The sequence below is a fragment of the Zootoca vivipara genome, chromosome 14, assembly GCF_965207765.1.
Source record: "Zootoca vivipara chromosome 14, rZooViv2.hap1.1, whole genome shotgun sequence".
Classification (NCBI taxonomy): Eukaryota; Metazoa; Chordata; class Lepidosauria; order Squamata; family Lacertidae; genus Zootoca; species Zootoca vivipara.
This window is the reverse complement of record NC_142597.1, coordinates 16759049-16773022: the sequence shown is the minus strand read 5'-3', so window position 1 is coordinate 16773022 and position 13974 is coordinate 16759049. Positions and strand designations below refer to the sequence as shown.

At 52.4% G+C, this 13974-nt stretch overlaps 2 protein-coding genes across 16 annotated transcripts in view; one reads left to right on the top strand and one right to left on the bottom strand.

The window, feature by feature from the left end:
* Positions 1-2484: 2484 nt before the first annotated feature.
* Positions 2485-10399, top strand: TREH (trehalase). The gene is made up of 15 exons (XM_035140219.3): positions 2485-2662; positions 3566-3666; positions 4137-4284; positions 5251-5338; positions 5416-5516; positions 5600-5692; positions 5885-6001; positions 6317-6439; positions 6573-6622; positions 6913-7101; positions 7610-7827; positions 9144-9255; positions 9502-9614; positions 9942-9995; positions 10133-10399. The coding sequence occupies exons 1-15, from the start codon at positions 2577-2579 to the stop codon at positions 10265-10267; spliced, it is 1728 nt and encodes a 575-aa protein (XP_034996110.2). The 5' UTR covers positions 2485-2576; the 3' UTR covers positions 10268-10399.
* Positions 10400-11765: 1366 nt separating this feature from the next.
* Positions 11766-13974, bottom strand: part of PHLDB1 (pleckstrin homology like domain family B member 1) — a 41915-nt gene continuing 39706 nt past the window's right edge. For 9 of the 15 annotated variants that reach the window (XM_088657654.1, XM_060268370.2, XM_088657656.1 and 6 more), the window contains 4 exons: positions 13831-13916; positions 13496-13525; positions 12933-12971; positions 11766-12645 (listed from right to left, as the gene is read on the bottom strand). In XM_088657654.1, the coding sequence (XP_088513780.1) occupies positions 12505-12645; positions 12933-12971; positions 13496-13525; positions 13831-13916 (296 nt within the window). In that variant the 3' untranslated portion in view covers positions 11766-12504. The remainder of the gene's footprint in view (positions 12646-12932; positions 12972-13495; positions 13526-13830; positions 13917-13974) is intronic. The other 6 variants (XM_088657655.1, XM_088657661.1, XM_035140212.3 and 3 more) reach the window with 2 other exon arrangements.

Below are 13974 nucleotides of genomic sequence, written 5' to 3'. Positions count from 1 at the left end.
TATAGCTCCACTGCTGGGGACTTTACTGCAGCTGCATCAGACTGGCAAGTACTCTGTGTGGGGTGGGAGGGGGTGGGAGGGATGCTTTGTGGGTGGGAAATTCTGACCAAAAGCAAAATCTTGCTCTTCTGCTGCAGCCAGTCTTCTGTCTTCCTAGCAGAGGAGGGAAGGGGGTCATTTTAGTGCAAAGGTGACAAGTGTGCAGGATTCTAGAAGCTCGTAGGAGCATGCACACCTGACATGGTGCCATGAGTTGAGGTGGCCCCCATGCCCTGTGCCAGTCACTCTTGAAGCACAGCATTTCTAAATGGAAAGTATTACTTTAAATGTGGCCTCCTAGCAGGGGAGCAGCATTTGCCTAGATTCTTGAGCGCCAATCTTGGGTGGCTTTTGTTGGGTCAGAAAGCCACCTGGTGCTGGTTAGAAGCCCTCTCTAGGGCATAGAGGGACATGTAAATGGAAAGATGCTCCAGATATTGACTAGGTAGACCCTGGTCTCCCTCCCATTTTCCCCTCTTAATCTGAATAGAAACTTTGAAGATTATGGACTCGTGTTCCTAAATTGCCAATGTAGCTCCATTCATATTCATTGTGGCAGCCTAGAGCAATGTATTTTATGTTGTTCTGGCTGGGTCCAAAGAGAATAAAACACTGATGTACCTTGAGGCTGGCTTATCCCCCTGGATTGTGCAAGGAGTAACCAATCTACATGATAAATCCCCCCCAGAGCTGGACAGGGGCAAAGCCAGGCTTGGGATACTTCAGTGTGTTCTTTCTAGAATGTCTGGCACTCGCCAGAGATTGCCCGTGGGGGTGGGTGGGGGTGGGTAGGTCTTATTTGCCTTTTTTTTTTTTGAAAAAAATATCCAGAATGAGATGGGAGCATCTTTCCTTCACCTGCTTTTGTGTCTGTTGTGGAGCTGGATGAGATCATGTGAACAGGACACAAGGGCAGACGTGCTAACATTGGGCATCTCATTCTTATTTTTTTATTTTTATTTTATTTTGGGGCTGAGTTTACCTACACAGGACTCATGGACTCCTGCCAGTGAAGGGAGGCCTTGTGCAGCGTCTGGTGCATGGCAGTGTCTTTGCCGCGGTGTGCCATTGTTGCCAGCAGTAGGCTGACCTATGCTGCTGGTTTCAAGCATGCCGTGGGTTTGTGGGGCACAACTACCATTTATTCCCTGGCAGAATATGGAAAGGGCAATCCCAAGTGAGAGCACGCTAGATCTGTTGTGACACTTGTGATGCACCTCTGCTATGCCAGGATCTCCCCATTTGGCAGCATTCCAGAGTTCTCTGCAGGGGGTGGGGGTGGGGATACAGAAATATACAAAGATAACAGCTCTGCTGTGTCTTAACCAGGAATTGTGGGGAGGGGGTATCTGGAAGAAAAATTAGTCTCTATTCCCCTTATTGAAACAAAACTGGAAAACGTCAGGGGGAGGGATGTTTTGTTTTCAGTTCAAGCAACATTGTATTTCATTAGTCCTCGGTCCAGGCCATGTTCACTGTGAACAGTGGGGACTAGAATTTGGAAACGGGATGGGGTGGGGCGGGAGGGAAGATAAAACTTTTTTTGAACTGGTAACTGGCAAATGTCCAGTAGAGCTCATGTTTTTGGTTTGATATGTGTCTGCGCACACAAGTATGTAATAGAAGGCTGACCATATCTGTGTCAGAGGGCAGAAGTGATTGATGATAAAAGCCTGACTTACTTTTCAAGAGAGAATTAGCTCAATAAAAGCTCACTGGGACTCAAGCTTGCCTTTTCATATTCTTTCTTGGTCTGGTGGTGGTGGTTTACTTTTGTGTGGTGGTGAGAGTATTTTAAGTCCATGGAAGATGTGATGCGTAGGCTTGTCTACAGGACTTTGACAGCAAAGACTACCCTCCTCAACTCCTGCCACCAATTTGCCTTGTGCCAATACTGTCTAAGCTAGGCGCAGAGGAATTGGCACCTGCTTCTGGTCTAGCTTGGCTCTGCTGAACTCTTCCTGTCAGGCAGCTCTGCCCAGGAAGTAGAAACGGTGCAAAAGAGATGAAAACCTGGCTGGCAGAATTAGGGCTTTCACCCAAGTGCCAAGGCTGAGCAGCTGTATATGGATGCTGCCTTCCCTGGTATTTGGTGCCCCTTGTAAAGGAATGAGCAACACCCATTGTGTGGGGGAGGTCAAGAGAAGTAGCCAGGCAGTAGTAAAAGTGTGATCCATCCTTTCTTTGACTGCAATCACTTCATCTACATGCATGGGGGGGGGGAGGACTTCCTTTTTAGAGATTAGTCAGGGCCAGATTCTGCCACTCTTTACATGGAGTGCCATGGGAGCATAAACTAGACTTCTCTAGTGCAGAATACTGTGCTCCAGTCCCTCCCACAGGTTCCAGTCTGTGCAGCAGGATCCACCCAACTTCCATAGCCAAATGCTATTGGCCTGTGGTGCACAAGCCACACCCACACACCCTCTTAATATGTCCCATGTCAGGTTCCAGAGTTGCTTCCTGGTCTTCGCATGGGTAAAGTCCAACAGCTTTCTTTGTAGCAATTCTCTACAGCAAATAATTGTTCCACCAGGATGGCCTGGTGGGTGCTCCTGGGTATCTGTGTAGCTGTGCCTGGGCAGCAGGCAGTGGCAAGCACCTTCCCACCACCCTGTGACAGGTGAGTTTTCTGAGGCTATGGAGAAACGGGGGTGGGGGTGGGAGGCAGGAGTATGAAGCTTCTCCAGGTTCTACCCAGGACAGCATTTTTGAGTGGATCTCCTTGCCACTGCACTAAAACTCAAGGGATCCCGAGTGTGCTGCAGTGGTTAGTGCTGGCCTAGGACACAGGAAGATCCCTTCTCAGCCATGAATCCCACTGAGTAAACATAGACGGGCTGGTCTCTGGAGAACTCTGTGCATTGCTCGCTGGGGGAACAGCAGGAAATAAACGAGGTTATTGGAGATGTTACAGTATGTTCTCCCCGGATGGGAGGAGGCACCCCAGTCAGGGGGCTTAGATGCTCTTTGCTCTGAACCATGGTTGCTGATCTGATGAAAGGAGCAGCCGCAAGGGCCCCTTGCTTTGCCAGCATCAGGCAGGGCTCACTTTCATCTCTTGAGGGAAGTTGGAGAATGTCAAGTGGTCTGAGCCTCCCTCTACAGGTTCCACACTGTCCTGCTGTTCTCTCATGTTCTGTGCAAGGCAAAGCGGCTGGCTGGTTACTTGCCAGGGAGAGAGTGGAGAACCTTTGCCCCCTTCATGCCATGCTCTGCTCACTTTCCAGTATGACTGCAGTTTTCTCCCCTCTGGTCTTCCATTGTGTCACGTCTGCCTCCTCGGGTGTATGCTGTGAAAATCTTTCACCTCTCAAGTCCCTTTGATTGGGTGAAGATCATTAGTCTCCCCAGTGTGTATTTGTAGGATCCATGTGCAGCCCATGCTCACTGTAGGAAACGATAACCCCAAGGTCTGGCAGGCAATCCCCTCCCCTCTCCCCACTGCCTTTAGGACAGAAGGATTCCGCTGGTGGTGGTCTTTGCTGACCCTCCTGCACTTGCTTCTTTCTCCCCACCCCTCCAGTGAGATCTACTGCACCGGGGAGCTGCTGAGGCAGGTCCAGCAAGCCAAGCTCTTTACAGATGACAAGTTCTTTGTGGACATGCCGCTGAAGGAAAGCCCAGGTGAATGGCCAAGGCCCAGTCAACCCCACCCTCCACCCCATGGGGAGATCCAGTACCCTCATTATTCCCCCACCCCTCTTCTCACTGAGGCCAGAGCCTCTCCCCCAAAAGGGTGTATCTATTTGGCTTACCAAATAACAGGTTTTCCGACTTCTGTAACAAGTCAAGGCAATTTGCTGAGGCTTTCAAAGTCTGAAATGTACACAGGCTTTGGATAACACCCAGAATGAAAGCAAGACAAGCTTACAGATGAAACCTGCCATTTCCTGAATGGTCTTGGGGGACAGCCACCCAACCTCTGTTGGAGTGGCCTAATTTGCTGCTTGTTCACGCGGCAAGAAATGTGCTGATGCTGTGAGGTTAGACTTCTTGGGGAGCAAAGGCTGGGGCTTGCTAGGACCATCCTTATTTCTTATCCCCTGAGTCTAGACAAGGCCTGGTCTTTGCTGTGACATCTCTTCCCTTCACAGAGGTGGTTCTGGAGAGATTCCAGAGGTTGGTGAACGAGACGCCTGGCAGGGACTTGTCCCAAGAGCAGCTGAAAGTATTTGTAGATGAAAATTTTTCCCCACGAGGGCAGGAGCTTGAGAACTGGGAACCTCCAGACTGGACAGACAGGTAGGGCTCTGTTGCTCAGTGTTGACCACCTTCACCCACTTCCTCTCTTTACCAGCGCAGCTTGGGGGCAGGTTTCAGGGAGCGAAAGAGCAGGGGCTGGGCGCGATGTGCTCCTGTTCTGTGCCTTTAGGGCTGTGAGGTGCTTCAGAGCATTACAACGTGCTCTTGCGTGGAGCTGCCATCTAGGATTCTTGAGAAACTTCGCCGTAAAATGTAGCAGCACAACTATTAAGTGGGACTGCCAGGTCTTCAACCGTCACACTGGCTTCTAAGTCCTTTCTGGGTTCTGTTCAAAATGTTGGCTTTGACCTATCCAATCCCAAATATTGGGGCCAGGTTACTAGAAGGGCTGCCTCTTCTCCCACAAACAAGAACCTGCCTGGTTGTTAAGCTCAGGGGCTTCTCCTCATCTTGCCACCTTCCGAGGTGAGTTGGGTGGTGACTCATACTCAGGGTGCTGCCCTTGTGGTAAGAATGGACTACTTTATTTCCTCGGCTCCATGTTTTATTTAAGGTGTGTTCCCTCATCTGGGTAATGAACAAGGTGGTTTAGAAGTCCATTCTTACCACACCCTGTCACGAGAACATAGGAAGAGCGCTTCTGGATCAGAGCCCATCTAGTCCAGCATCCTGTTCTCACAGTGGCCAACCAGCTGACAAAGGGAAAAACACAAACGGGACCCCTGAGGACAAGTTCATCCTCCCTCTCTGTGGTTTTCAGCAACTGGTGTTCAGAAGCATTGCAGCCCTCCCATCATGCAGACAGAGCATAGCCATCTCTGAGTGGTGTGCCTGGCATCGTCCTCCTCCTCCTTTGCCCAGGGCTCTTGCAGGTTTTGAGAACTAGGTGAGAGAGCCCCGTGGAGCACCTCAAGGTCCCAATTGTTGCCTTCTCTTTGGGATTTGCCATATGGCCCTTGAGCAGCTGGACTGGCCTCTCCATCACTCTCTTTGCTTTCTTTCTAGCCCCCCACTTCTTCAGGGGATTGCGGATGAGAAGCTGCAGTCTTGGGCCCGGGATCTGAATGCCATATGGAGGCAGCTGGGCAGGCAGGTAATCCCCAAGGGCCTCCAGAGGTGAGGGCTGGCTGTATGCCAGAAGAGGTCGACAGACAAATCTTTGCCTTTCAGATGAAACCCGAAGTCAAAACTAGCCCTGACCGTCACTCCCTGATCTACGTGCCAAACCCACTGATAGTGCCTGGTGGGAGATTCATTGAATATTACTACTGGTGAGAAGTGTGTAGAGTTAAGGATTATTTTCAGTCTCTCATTTGCTGCTGCCTTTCTCTAGAACCCTGGCCTTTTCCTGCAGGGATTCCTTCTGGGTCATTGAAGGGCTGCTGCTCTCCAATATGACGGCCACAGCCAGAGGCATGATTGAGAATTTCCTCTACCTTGTGGACAAGTGAGATTCTCCTGGGGGAATGGGGTGGGGCTCTTCCTTCTGCTCTGGCTGCCTCCCGAAGGGATGAGAAGGGGGAATGAATGGCCAGCCAGAAGTGTTTGGGCTTATCTTGGGGAATGGAAGGGAGACACACACCCCATCAGCGCAAGCTCCCGTCCGCTCTCCTGCTCCAATTTTGCTTCTCGATGACAGATTGGGCCACATCCCAAATGGGGGAAGGGTCTACTATGAACGCCGAAGTCAGCCCCCCTTCCTCACCCTGATGGTGGAGAGTTACTGGAAGCACACAAACGACACCGACTTTTTGAGGTAAGAGCCTTGGTTCTCTCCACTCCCCCCCCCCTTCTTTTTTTTGCAGGGTGCATGGGGAGGGAACCCAGCTTTGTGCTGGTACTTCCTCTTCTGCTTATTGGGTGTGGGGAGGTGTCGGATTGCCTGCTCAGGTAGGAATGGAGCTGGTGACGTGGAAAGACAGAAAAGTGTCCATCTTCTTCCACCCGCTTCAGCCCAAATGTGGCTCCCAAGTGCCTTTCCTGATGCCTCTAGGAACTTTCCCAGCCGGGACATATCCTGCCAGTTGTGCCCAGTTGCTCTTTCTGCTTCTCCCCCCACCCCCTACCTCAGGCACAATCTTCATCTCCTTGAGGCTGAGTACCAGTTTTGGCAAGATCATCGGGCTGTCAATGTCTCCTTTGGGGGCAAGGAATACACCTTGAACCGTTACAATGTCCAAGTTGGGGGGCCCAGGTGAGGTGTGCAATGCATCACATTTGGAATTGGTTGGGCAGTCACATGCCCATCTTCTGAGGTGGCAATGGGCTTCCAAGAACTGAATTCTCACTAAATCCACATTCTTTCACCCTCCTCTTTCTCCTCCCAGACCAGAGTCCTACATGAAGGATGTGGAAACTGCTGCTGGCTTAGATGAAGGTAACTAGCCCTGCAAGCTTCTGCCCTATGGCTATTTCTAGGTTGGACCCAGAGCTGAGCCTGTGGGCAGAGGAGGGTTTCATGCTCCCCAGCCAGCCAACAGGCTCCCAGGGATTTCCCTCATGACCTGGTGGGGTGTTGCTTGGCCTTGTAAACCAGGGGGAGACAAAAGGGGAGCTCCATCCAGGCCTTATTTGGGATACTGAAGGCAGTGCAAGGCACATTGGGGTGGTTCTCCCTGTCCTGCCTCGGTGATAATCTTTTTTCTCCTGTCCTGTTTCTTTACACAGGAGCCCAGGAAATTCTCTGGGCTGAGCTGAAGAGTGCAGCTGAGTCAGGCTGGGATTTCTCCTCTCGTTGGTTCCCCCTGGAGTCATCCCTGCTGAAAGACACCAAAACCAGCACCATCGTGCCGGTGGACTTGAACGCCATCCTTTGCAGGGTGGAACAGCTTCTGGCCACATTCTATGGGGTTCTGGGTAAGACATCTGCAAGCCCAATGAGTACATACCCTCCAACACACCGCAGAGGAAAATTGGGGTGTGCATCTTTTGGGGCGGCATGTTTGCAGGAGCCAAACCAGGACGTCTCAGGATCAAATCAGAAGCCGGGATGACTTCTGTAATTCCTGGATGTCATGCTTAAAGTGGGACAGTTATGGGGTATGTGGGTGCAGGGGTCTTGAATGGTGCAGCCCACATCCCTGGTGGGTGCAGAGCATATGGTCCCTTGGAACTGGCTCCCAGGTACAGGAGGACACAGCTGCATGGTCAGGGGGACCCTCACAGCCCACCTCTGCGGTTGGTGTTGCACAGCTGCTGTGGGTGCCACCTTTGCAGAGGTGAGCTGGCATCCTTGTGTGATGCTGGGGAAGGGAGGTCTAGCCAGCTGGGCAGAGAGGATCCACCCTGGATTAATTGGAAGCTGAGCCTACGGGACAGAGGTTTATTGGAGCTGCATAAATTGAGGCTGCTGTTGCCTCTCCAGGGAACGACGTGAAGGCCAACTTGTTCCAGGCTGCTCACAAGCGACGGGCGGATGCCGTCCGTGCTGTCCTCTGGAGCAACAGTACTGGAGCCTGGCTGGACTACAACCTACTACAGCAGAGGCACAATGAGGCTTTCTATCCAACCAACCTCATGCCCCTGTGGATGGAATGTGGGGTGGATGTGGCCGCTTCTGAGAAAGCCCTTCGCTACCTGGAGGTAAGCAGACATAGGGAGGTGCGACTGTGCTGGGGAGAGGGGAGTATCAGAGGTGGAGGCTGGGACCTCTCCCGCTAGCTGGAGGGAACTGGGAATTGGGAGCAGTTCCAAGAGCTAGGGAATGAGGGCGACCTTCTCTTCACCCAGACTGACTCCTGGGTGCTCTTGGGGGCACTTTGGAATTTAAGGCAGGCACTGGCTTCAAAGGAAATCTGCACTGAGGAGGCCTGCAGGAAGGAGAGTGGAGCCAGTGGCAAAGCTGCATGCTCCGTTACTGGGGGCGGAGAGCAGGTGGGGGCGTGACATGCATCCAGGGGGTGTGGCATGCCGTCTGCAAGGCTGTGGCGCGCGTTCTGGGGACGTGACGAGACTATGGGGTTGTGGCACCCGGAGTGCAGGGTGTGTGTGTGCGGTGCATGTCCGGGGGGGGTCGCCGTGATGGCACCCTACCAGAATAGTGGTGTCAGAGGCAGTCTGCTCCCTCCGCACTCCCGTTCCTCCGCCAGTGAGTGGAGCACTGTTGAAAGCCTTCCAAGCGTTTCGTCAGGTTTAGTGTGAGAGGAGCCCTCTGGGTTTTCAACAGGAGGCATGTTGAGCAAGAACTTCTGACCGGGAAGAGCAGTGGTGGAATGAACTGCCAGGGAGACCGTGAGGAAGGCTTTGTGGAAGGGAGTTTGTACCAAGTCCCTGATCAGGCAGCTGCTGGGGGTCCTTTTATGCAAAAGACTTCCTGTGAACCAGTTCAGCTACCGACTGTACCTCACATGATACATGTACTGTACCCACATTATACACTTTTAGGTGCCAGGCAAAAATGCTACTCTTTAAAGTGACATCCAATGCCCACTGAAAATGTGTGTGTGTGGGGTGTTTTTGTTATGTATTTTGTGATTTTATATTGTAACTGCCTCGACACCTGCGGGTATAGGTGGTATACAAATATAATAAGCTACTTCTACCTCCCTACAGCACCTGTGATTTGCGCTTGCCCAACTCTAGCAAATGTGCTGTGTTGCAAGGGCGACCCCATGGCACCCTCTGCTACATCAGCCTCACCCTATATCCAGGTCACTGGTCCCTCCTGTCCTGATTCCTGAAGGTGCCCTTCTGCTCATTGTTGCTCCAGAGACGCAGTGGCAGACTTTGGGCTCTCAATTTTTAAAATGGCGCCCTGTGCAATGCCGAAAATTGGCACACGCACACCCACTTTCTTGCTCCGCTCTATAGCATTGTTGAGGTGCCCCCTGCAGTGTGGCCAAACCGGTTGCACTGCCCTAAAACTGCCTCTGAACCACACAGTGTGTTTGTGCCCACAGGCGAGTCGAGCGCTCTCCTATCCCCACGGAGTGCCCACCTCTCTGGTACGAACACAGCAGCAGTGGGACCTGCCAAATGCCTGGGCCCCTCTCCAGGATGTGGTGATCTCAGGTAAAGCCCTATTCTGGAATGTTTTAACGGGAAAACAGATCTCTCTCTTTGGAGGCTTACTAGGTCCAGGCGTTGCAAATATATGCCCCTCTGCCAATTGCACAGAGGGGTTGCTTCCGCCCATCCCTTCCTGGTCTGCTATTGCCAGTTGTAGCCTTGCCTCACCCAGGAAAAGATGCTGTGCTGCTCCTCTGTAGGGCCGCTGCCACCCCTGCTCGCATTCTGACAGCACTTTGTGCTCGCCAGGTCTGGCCAAGTCCTCGTTGCCTCAAGCACAAGATCTGGCCTTCACTTTGGCACAGCGCTGGATCAACACGAATCTGGCTGTCTACAAGAAATACCACTACATGTATGAGAAGGTAAGATGCGCACACACACACCCCGAGTGCTCCCAGGCCAGCCTTGCCTCCTGCTGCCACATAGCCCATAATCCCGTGCCTGGTACTCTTGGCCACTGCCATCCTTTCTTCCCAATAGGGTTGGTGAGCAGGTGTTTGCAAGCTCTTAGCTGTCCTCCAAGCCTGTTTCGGGTACAAGAGGAGAAAGCCCTCCCCATGTTGCTCTGGGCGGAATGGTTGTCCTGTCACTCTCTCCATACCGAGAGTCATCCTAACCTGCAACGTACTGAGGTTGTGCACCTTCCTGCCTGCCCTGACCCCAATAACCCCCCTCTTTTTTTCTTCCAGTATGATGTCGAAGGCGATGGGAAACCCGGTGGTGGGGGAGAGTATCAAGTACAGGTGAGGCAATAAGCCCTTTCCCCCATCAAAGCCATAAACTGGTGCCTCTTCCCACCACAAATGGGGCTGGATGAAGTAGGGGCACCTGTCTGCAGCCTCTGTGAGGCCTGGATTGACCTTCCCATCTCCCTTTGCAGGAGGGGTTTGGTTGGACCAATGGATTGGCCCTGCGTCTCCTGCATCTCTATGGCAACCGCCTCACCTCTGCAGGCACATTGCTCTTTCGCTCCTGGCTCTGCGTTGGGGCCTGCCTTGTTCTGTCCTTGATCTAGGAGTGGCTGCTGCTGGTGGTGATGGCCAGAATGTTGCTCCATCACCAAAAGTGGCTGTCCTTTTGGTGTCTGTGTGGATGGGCTGGTGCTCTGCATGGCTGGGGCCAGAGAATAAAGCCAACTTGCTTGCTTCTCCTCTGCATCTCTCTACATGTGATAACCTGCCCTGACCACCACATTCCACTTGTGCAAAGCCTACAGGAAGTGAGGCAGTGTTGTGCAGTGGTTAGTGTTCGACTAGGACCAGGGAGACCAGAGTTCAAATCCCCACCTGGCTGTGACACTCATGGGGTGTCCTTGGGCCAGCCACTGCTTCTCAACCTAACCTCCCTCACAGGGTTGTTGTGGGGACTGAATGAGGAGGAAGACCATGTACACCACCTTGAGTTCATTGGAGAAAAATCGAGAATAGAAATGCAATAATAGCTAAATCAGTGCCTTGGCAGATCAGGTCACTCAGCGTCCTCCTCCTCCTCCTCCTTCTGGATGTTGCTTCTCACAAATATCCATTAGAGGTTTCTGTCTCAGCAAGTGGTATATTGCTTCTGAAAAGAGTGACTTGACCTAGGGATGGTGCCTTGTAATCACTCCCATATCTTGAGGAAAAGAGGCAGGAGCCAAGGAAGGCTAACTGGAGCATGTCTGCCTGGTCCTAGCAGAAGCTTTGACACTGCACTGCCTTTAAGCAGCTACAATACTGTGTACATCTCCGATTTCTCCCTTAAAATAAAGAATACTGTAGAGCACGAAAAAGTTTGGACGAGAACAACCAGAATCACCAGGGGACTGCTGCAAACATTTTTAGCATAGGGGGGGGGGGTTAAGGAGCACAGGATTGGGGTATTAAATTTATGTTGGGTTATGGAAAAGGGGGAGAGGAAGACTTTCTTGTAATACTGGGACTTGGGGGCCACCCAACAAAGCAGATTGTTGGAAGATTCAATTCAGACAAAAGGAAGGATTTCGTCAAACAGGGCCTAGTTAAACTATGGCATTCATAGTATCGTAAGGGACCCTGACGACCATCTAGTCCAACCCCTTGTGATGCAGGAAGTGCTTGATGGCACTTACTGGTATTGCCTCTGGCAGAAGCACCAGGCCTCAACGTAGCAGCCACTGTCCTGCCTGAGACTGTGCCTTTGCAACTGTGAGACCTTTGCTCTGCGCCCAAGAAAGGCTGCTCAGAGGTTTCTGTGGAACTAGTGCCTGCCCTCGGTGCGATTCTGGCCAGCATACCTCATATTTGTTTAAACGCAGGCAAACTTCGAACTTGTTCCTAATAATGCCCAAATCTATGCTGGGCATGGCTATGGCAACCAAGATGGGAGAGAGCTTGGCTTCCAGGACAGACCCCCCCCCCCGCCCAGTGGACAGATGCAAACCTGCCACCCTTTAAGAACACTACATGATGCGCACTGTGGGTGAAGTTGGGGGGGGATGCTGCTGTTACCTCCTGGCGGTCCCCTTTACATGGAGGAAAAGAAGCAAATGTTCAGGCTCTAGTTACATAAAAGGTTTTATTGTCCTTCCCCCCCCCCTCCACAGCAGCAACCTCAATAGCCCTGAGGCACAGAAAAAGAGCTGCTATAGTTTTTGTTTTGTTTTGTTTTAAAGCAAGGTATAAAAGTGACCACCGAGGCAAAAGAAAAGAAACCCACCTCTTCTGGCCGAGGGTAGGATGGGAAGAGGACCAGGCTGAGCTGGAGCCCACCTTTGCCTGGCAGTGGGGAAGGTGGGGGGGAGAGAGGTCTGCCTGCTCCTAGTCCCCTACCCTGACCCTTGGACTAGGCAAAGCCAGGGAGAACAGGTATCAGATTCTACTCTCTCCCCCAACAAGGCACATGGTGGTAGGTGAAGCCCACCCTCCCCTGTGGTTTATAGGGCAGCTGGCACAGGCCATGCCGCTAGTCCTCAGGAGGAAGAAAACTGGGCTAAGTGCCCGAAGGCACCTGTGTCTCCCCCAGCTGACTTCTGCTGCTACGTGGGCCCTGAGCACTTTTTTTACAGGAACTGAGCATGGGGCAGAGCTGGGGTAGTATGAGATCTTTGGCACAGGTGACCCCACGAGGTTGCCCTCCTGCATCTGCGGCAGTGATGGAGGCCTGGCAGGGCCGTGACCTTAAAGCCTTGTCGGTACAAGCGAGGGCGGCTGGTGTCTCTTCCTGCCTCCCTCGCAGAGGAAGAGGCAGCCAGGCCAGGGCTCACGGTGGCATCTGCTCCTCTGGCCCTCCCCTCCGTCAGTTCTGGAATTGCGTGTAGCCCTCGGCTCCTGTCACGATGACATCCATCCAAATGCGCATGGCCTCGGCCGATGGGGCCACCATGTAGTAGAGGCGGTCGTGAGTCTTGACGCAGAAGGTGAGGGCAGGGTTGGGGCTCTGCCGAGAGAAGGGACAGGCTCACCTGGCTGTGCAAACTGCCCCTAGCTGTAAGGTCTCTCCCCTTTCCCCTAAAATTAGTTCCGTTAGCACTAAGGAAGTTGGAAAGAGACTCAGGGCAGCTAGAGTGTTAAGAAACCAGCTTGTGGAACAAGGAGATGCCACATCTACCCCCTGACCCCAAATCACTGAACCCAGTCAGAGTAAGCAGAGGCTGTTTTTCCACAAACACATCCCATCTTGCCCCCCCCACCCCCCAATGCACGGTAGGGAGCGTTGAGACCAACCTCTCCACTGAAGGGGGCAGGGAGAAAGTCGGCTAGGTGCTGGAAGAGAATAGAAAAACAGGAGAGAATTAAAGGCACCTTAGGAGGAGGAGCTGGGCTTGAAGGCTGGGTGCAGCCACCAGGCATGGCTCAAGTTAGTAGCAGAAGCGCCCAAGGCCAGTTTGACTGCAGGATGAAACATGGCTGAGAGGAAGCTGGGCTGCGATTGCAGTTGGTGGCAGGGCCCTGTGAATGTTGCCCTCCAGACTGCATCATTTTAGCTCTGATTTATTCTGCGTTCAGAGGACCCAAATTCTTCACCAGGGAATACCAGCCATGCCCAGCCTGCACACTTTTCAATGCCATTCTGACAGCCAGGAGGGTTGTTGTTAATTATTATTATTTTGAGAAGTCATGGCACGTTGTTAAATCCTGTCTCTCGTTCCGCACACAGGTACCGAGCTCAGGTCAAAATGCAGCCGAAACCCTCCAGTACAAGGAGGCTGGGTTAGTTCAAATGCTCAAGGCAGTGCAGCATTTAGGGGGCGCCATCAGGCATGCCTATAAAAGAGGATGGTACCTACACTGGCCAGGCTGAGAGAGAAGAATCCCTTCTGGAGGAGGAGAAAAGAGAGAGAGAGAGAGAGAGAGAGAGAGAGAGAGAGAGAGAGAGAGAGAGAGAGAGAGAGAGAGAGAGAGAGAGAGAGAGAGAGAGAGAGAGAGAGAGAGAGAGAGAGAAAGAAAGAAAGAAAGAAAGAAAGAAAGGCAGAGAGAGAAGGGAAGTAAGAGTCTAAGAGGGAAGGAGGCTTGGCTGTATGCCTGTGTTAAATCCAGCACCACCCTGCCTACCTGTCCAGCCCCCGCCCCCATGCGAAGTGGCTGCCCCCATAAGGGATCCTGTATCCCCTGCTTCGCTCACCTTGGCTGCGCTGCGCAGGTGGTCGTAATAAACCTCCTCAATGGCCTGGAAGTAGATGAGGCCCTTGAGCTTCGTCTCATGCTTGTCTGCATAGGATAGAGAAGAGGGAGTCAGCAGAGTGAGGCTAATTCTGGGCAGGAAAGA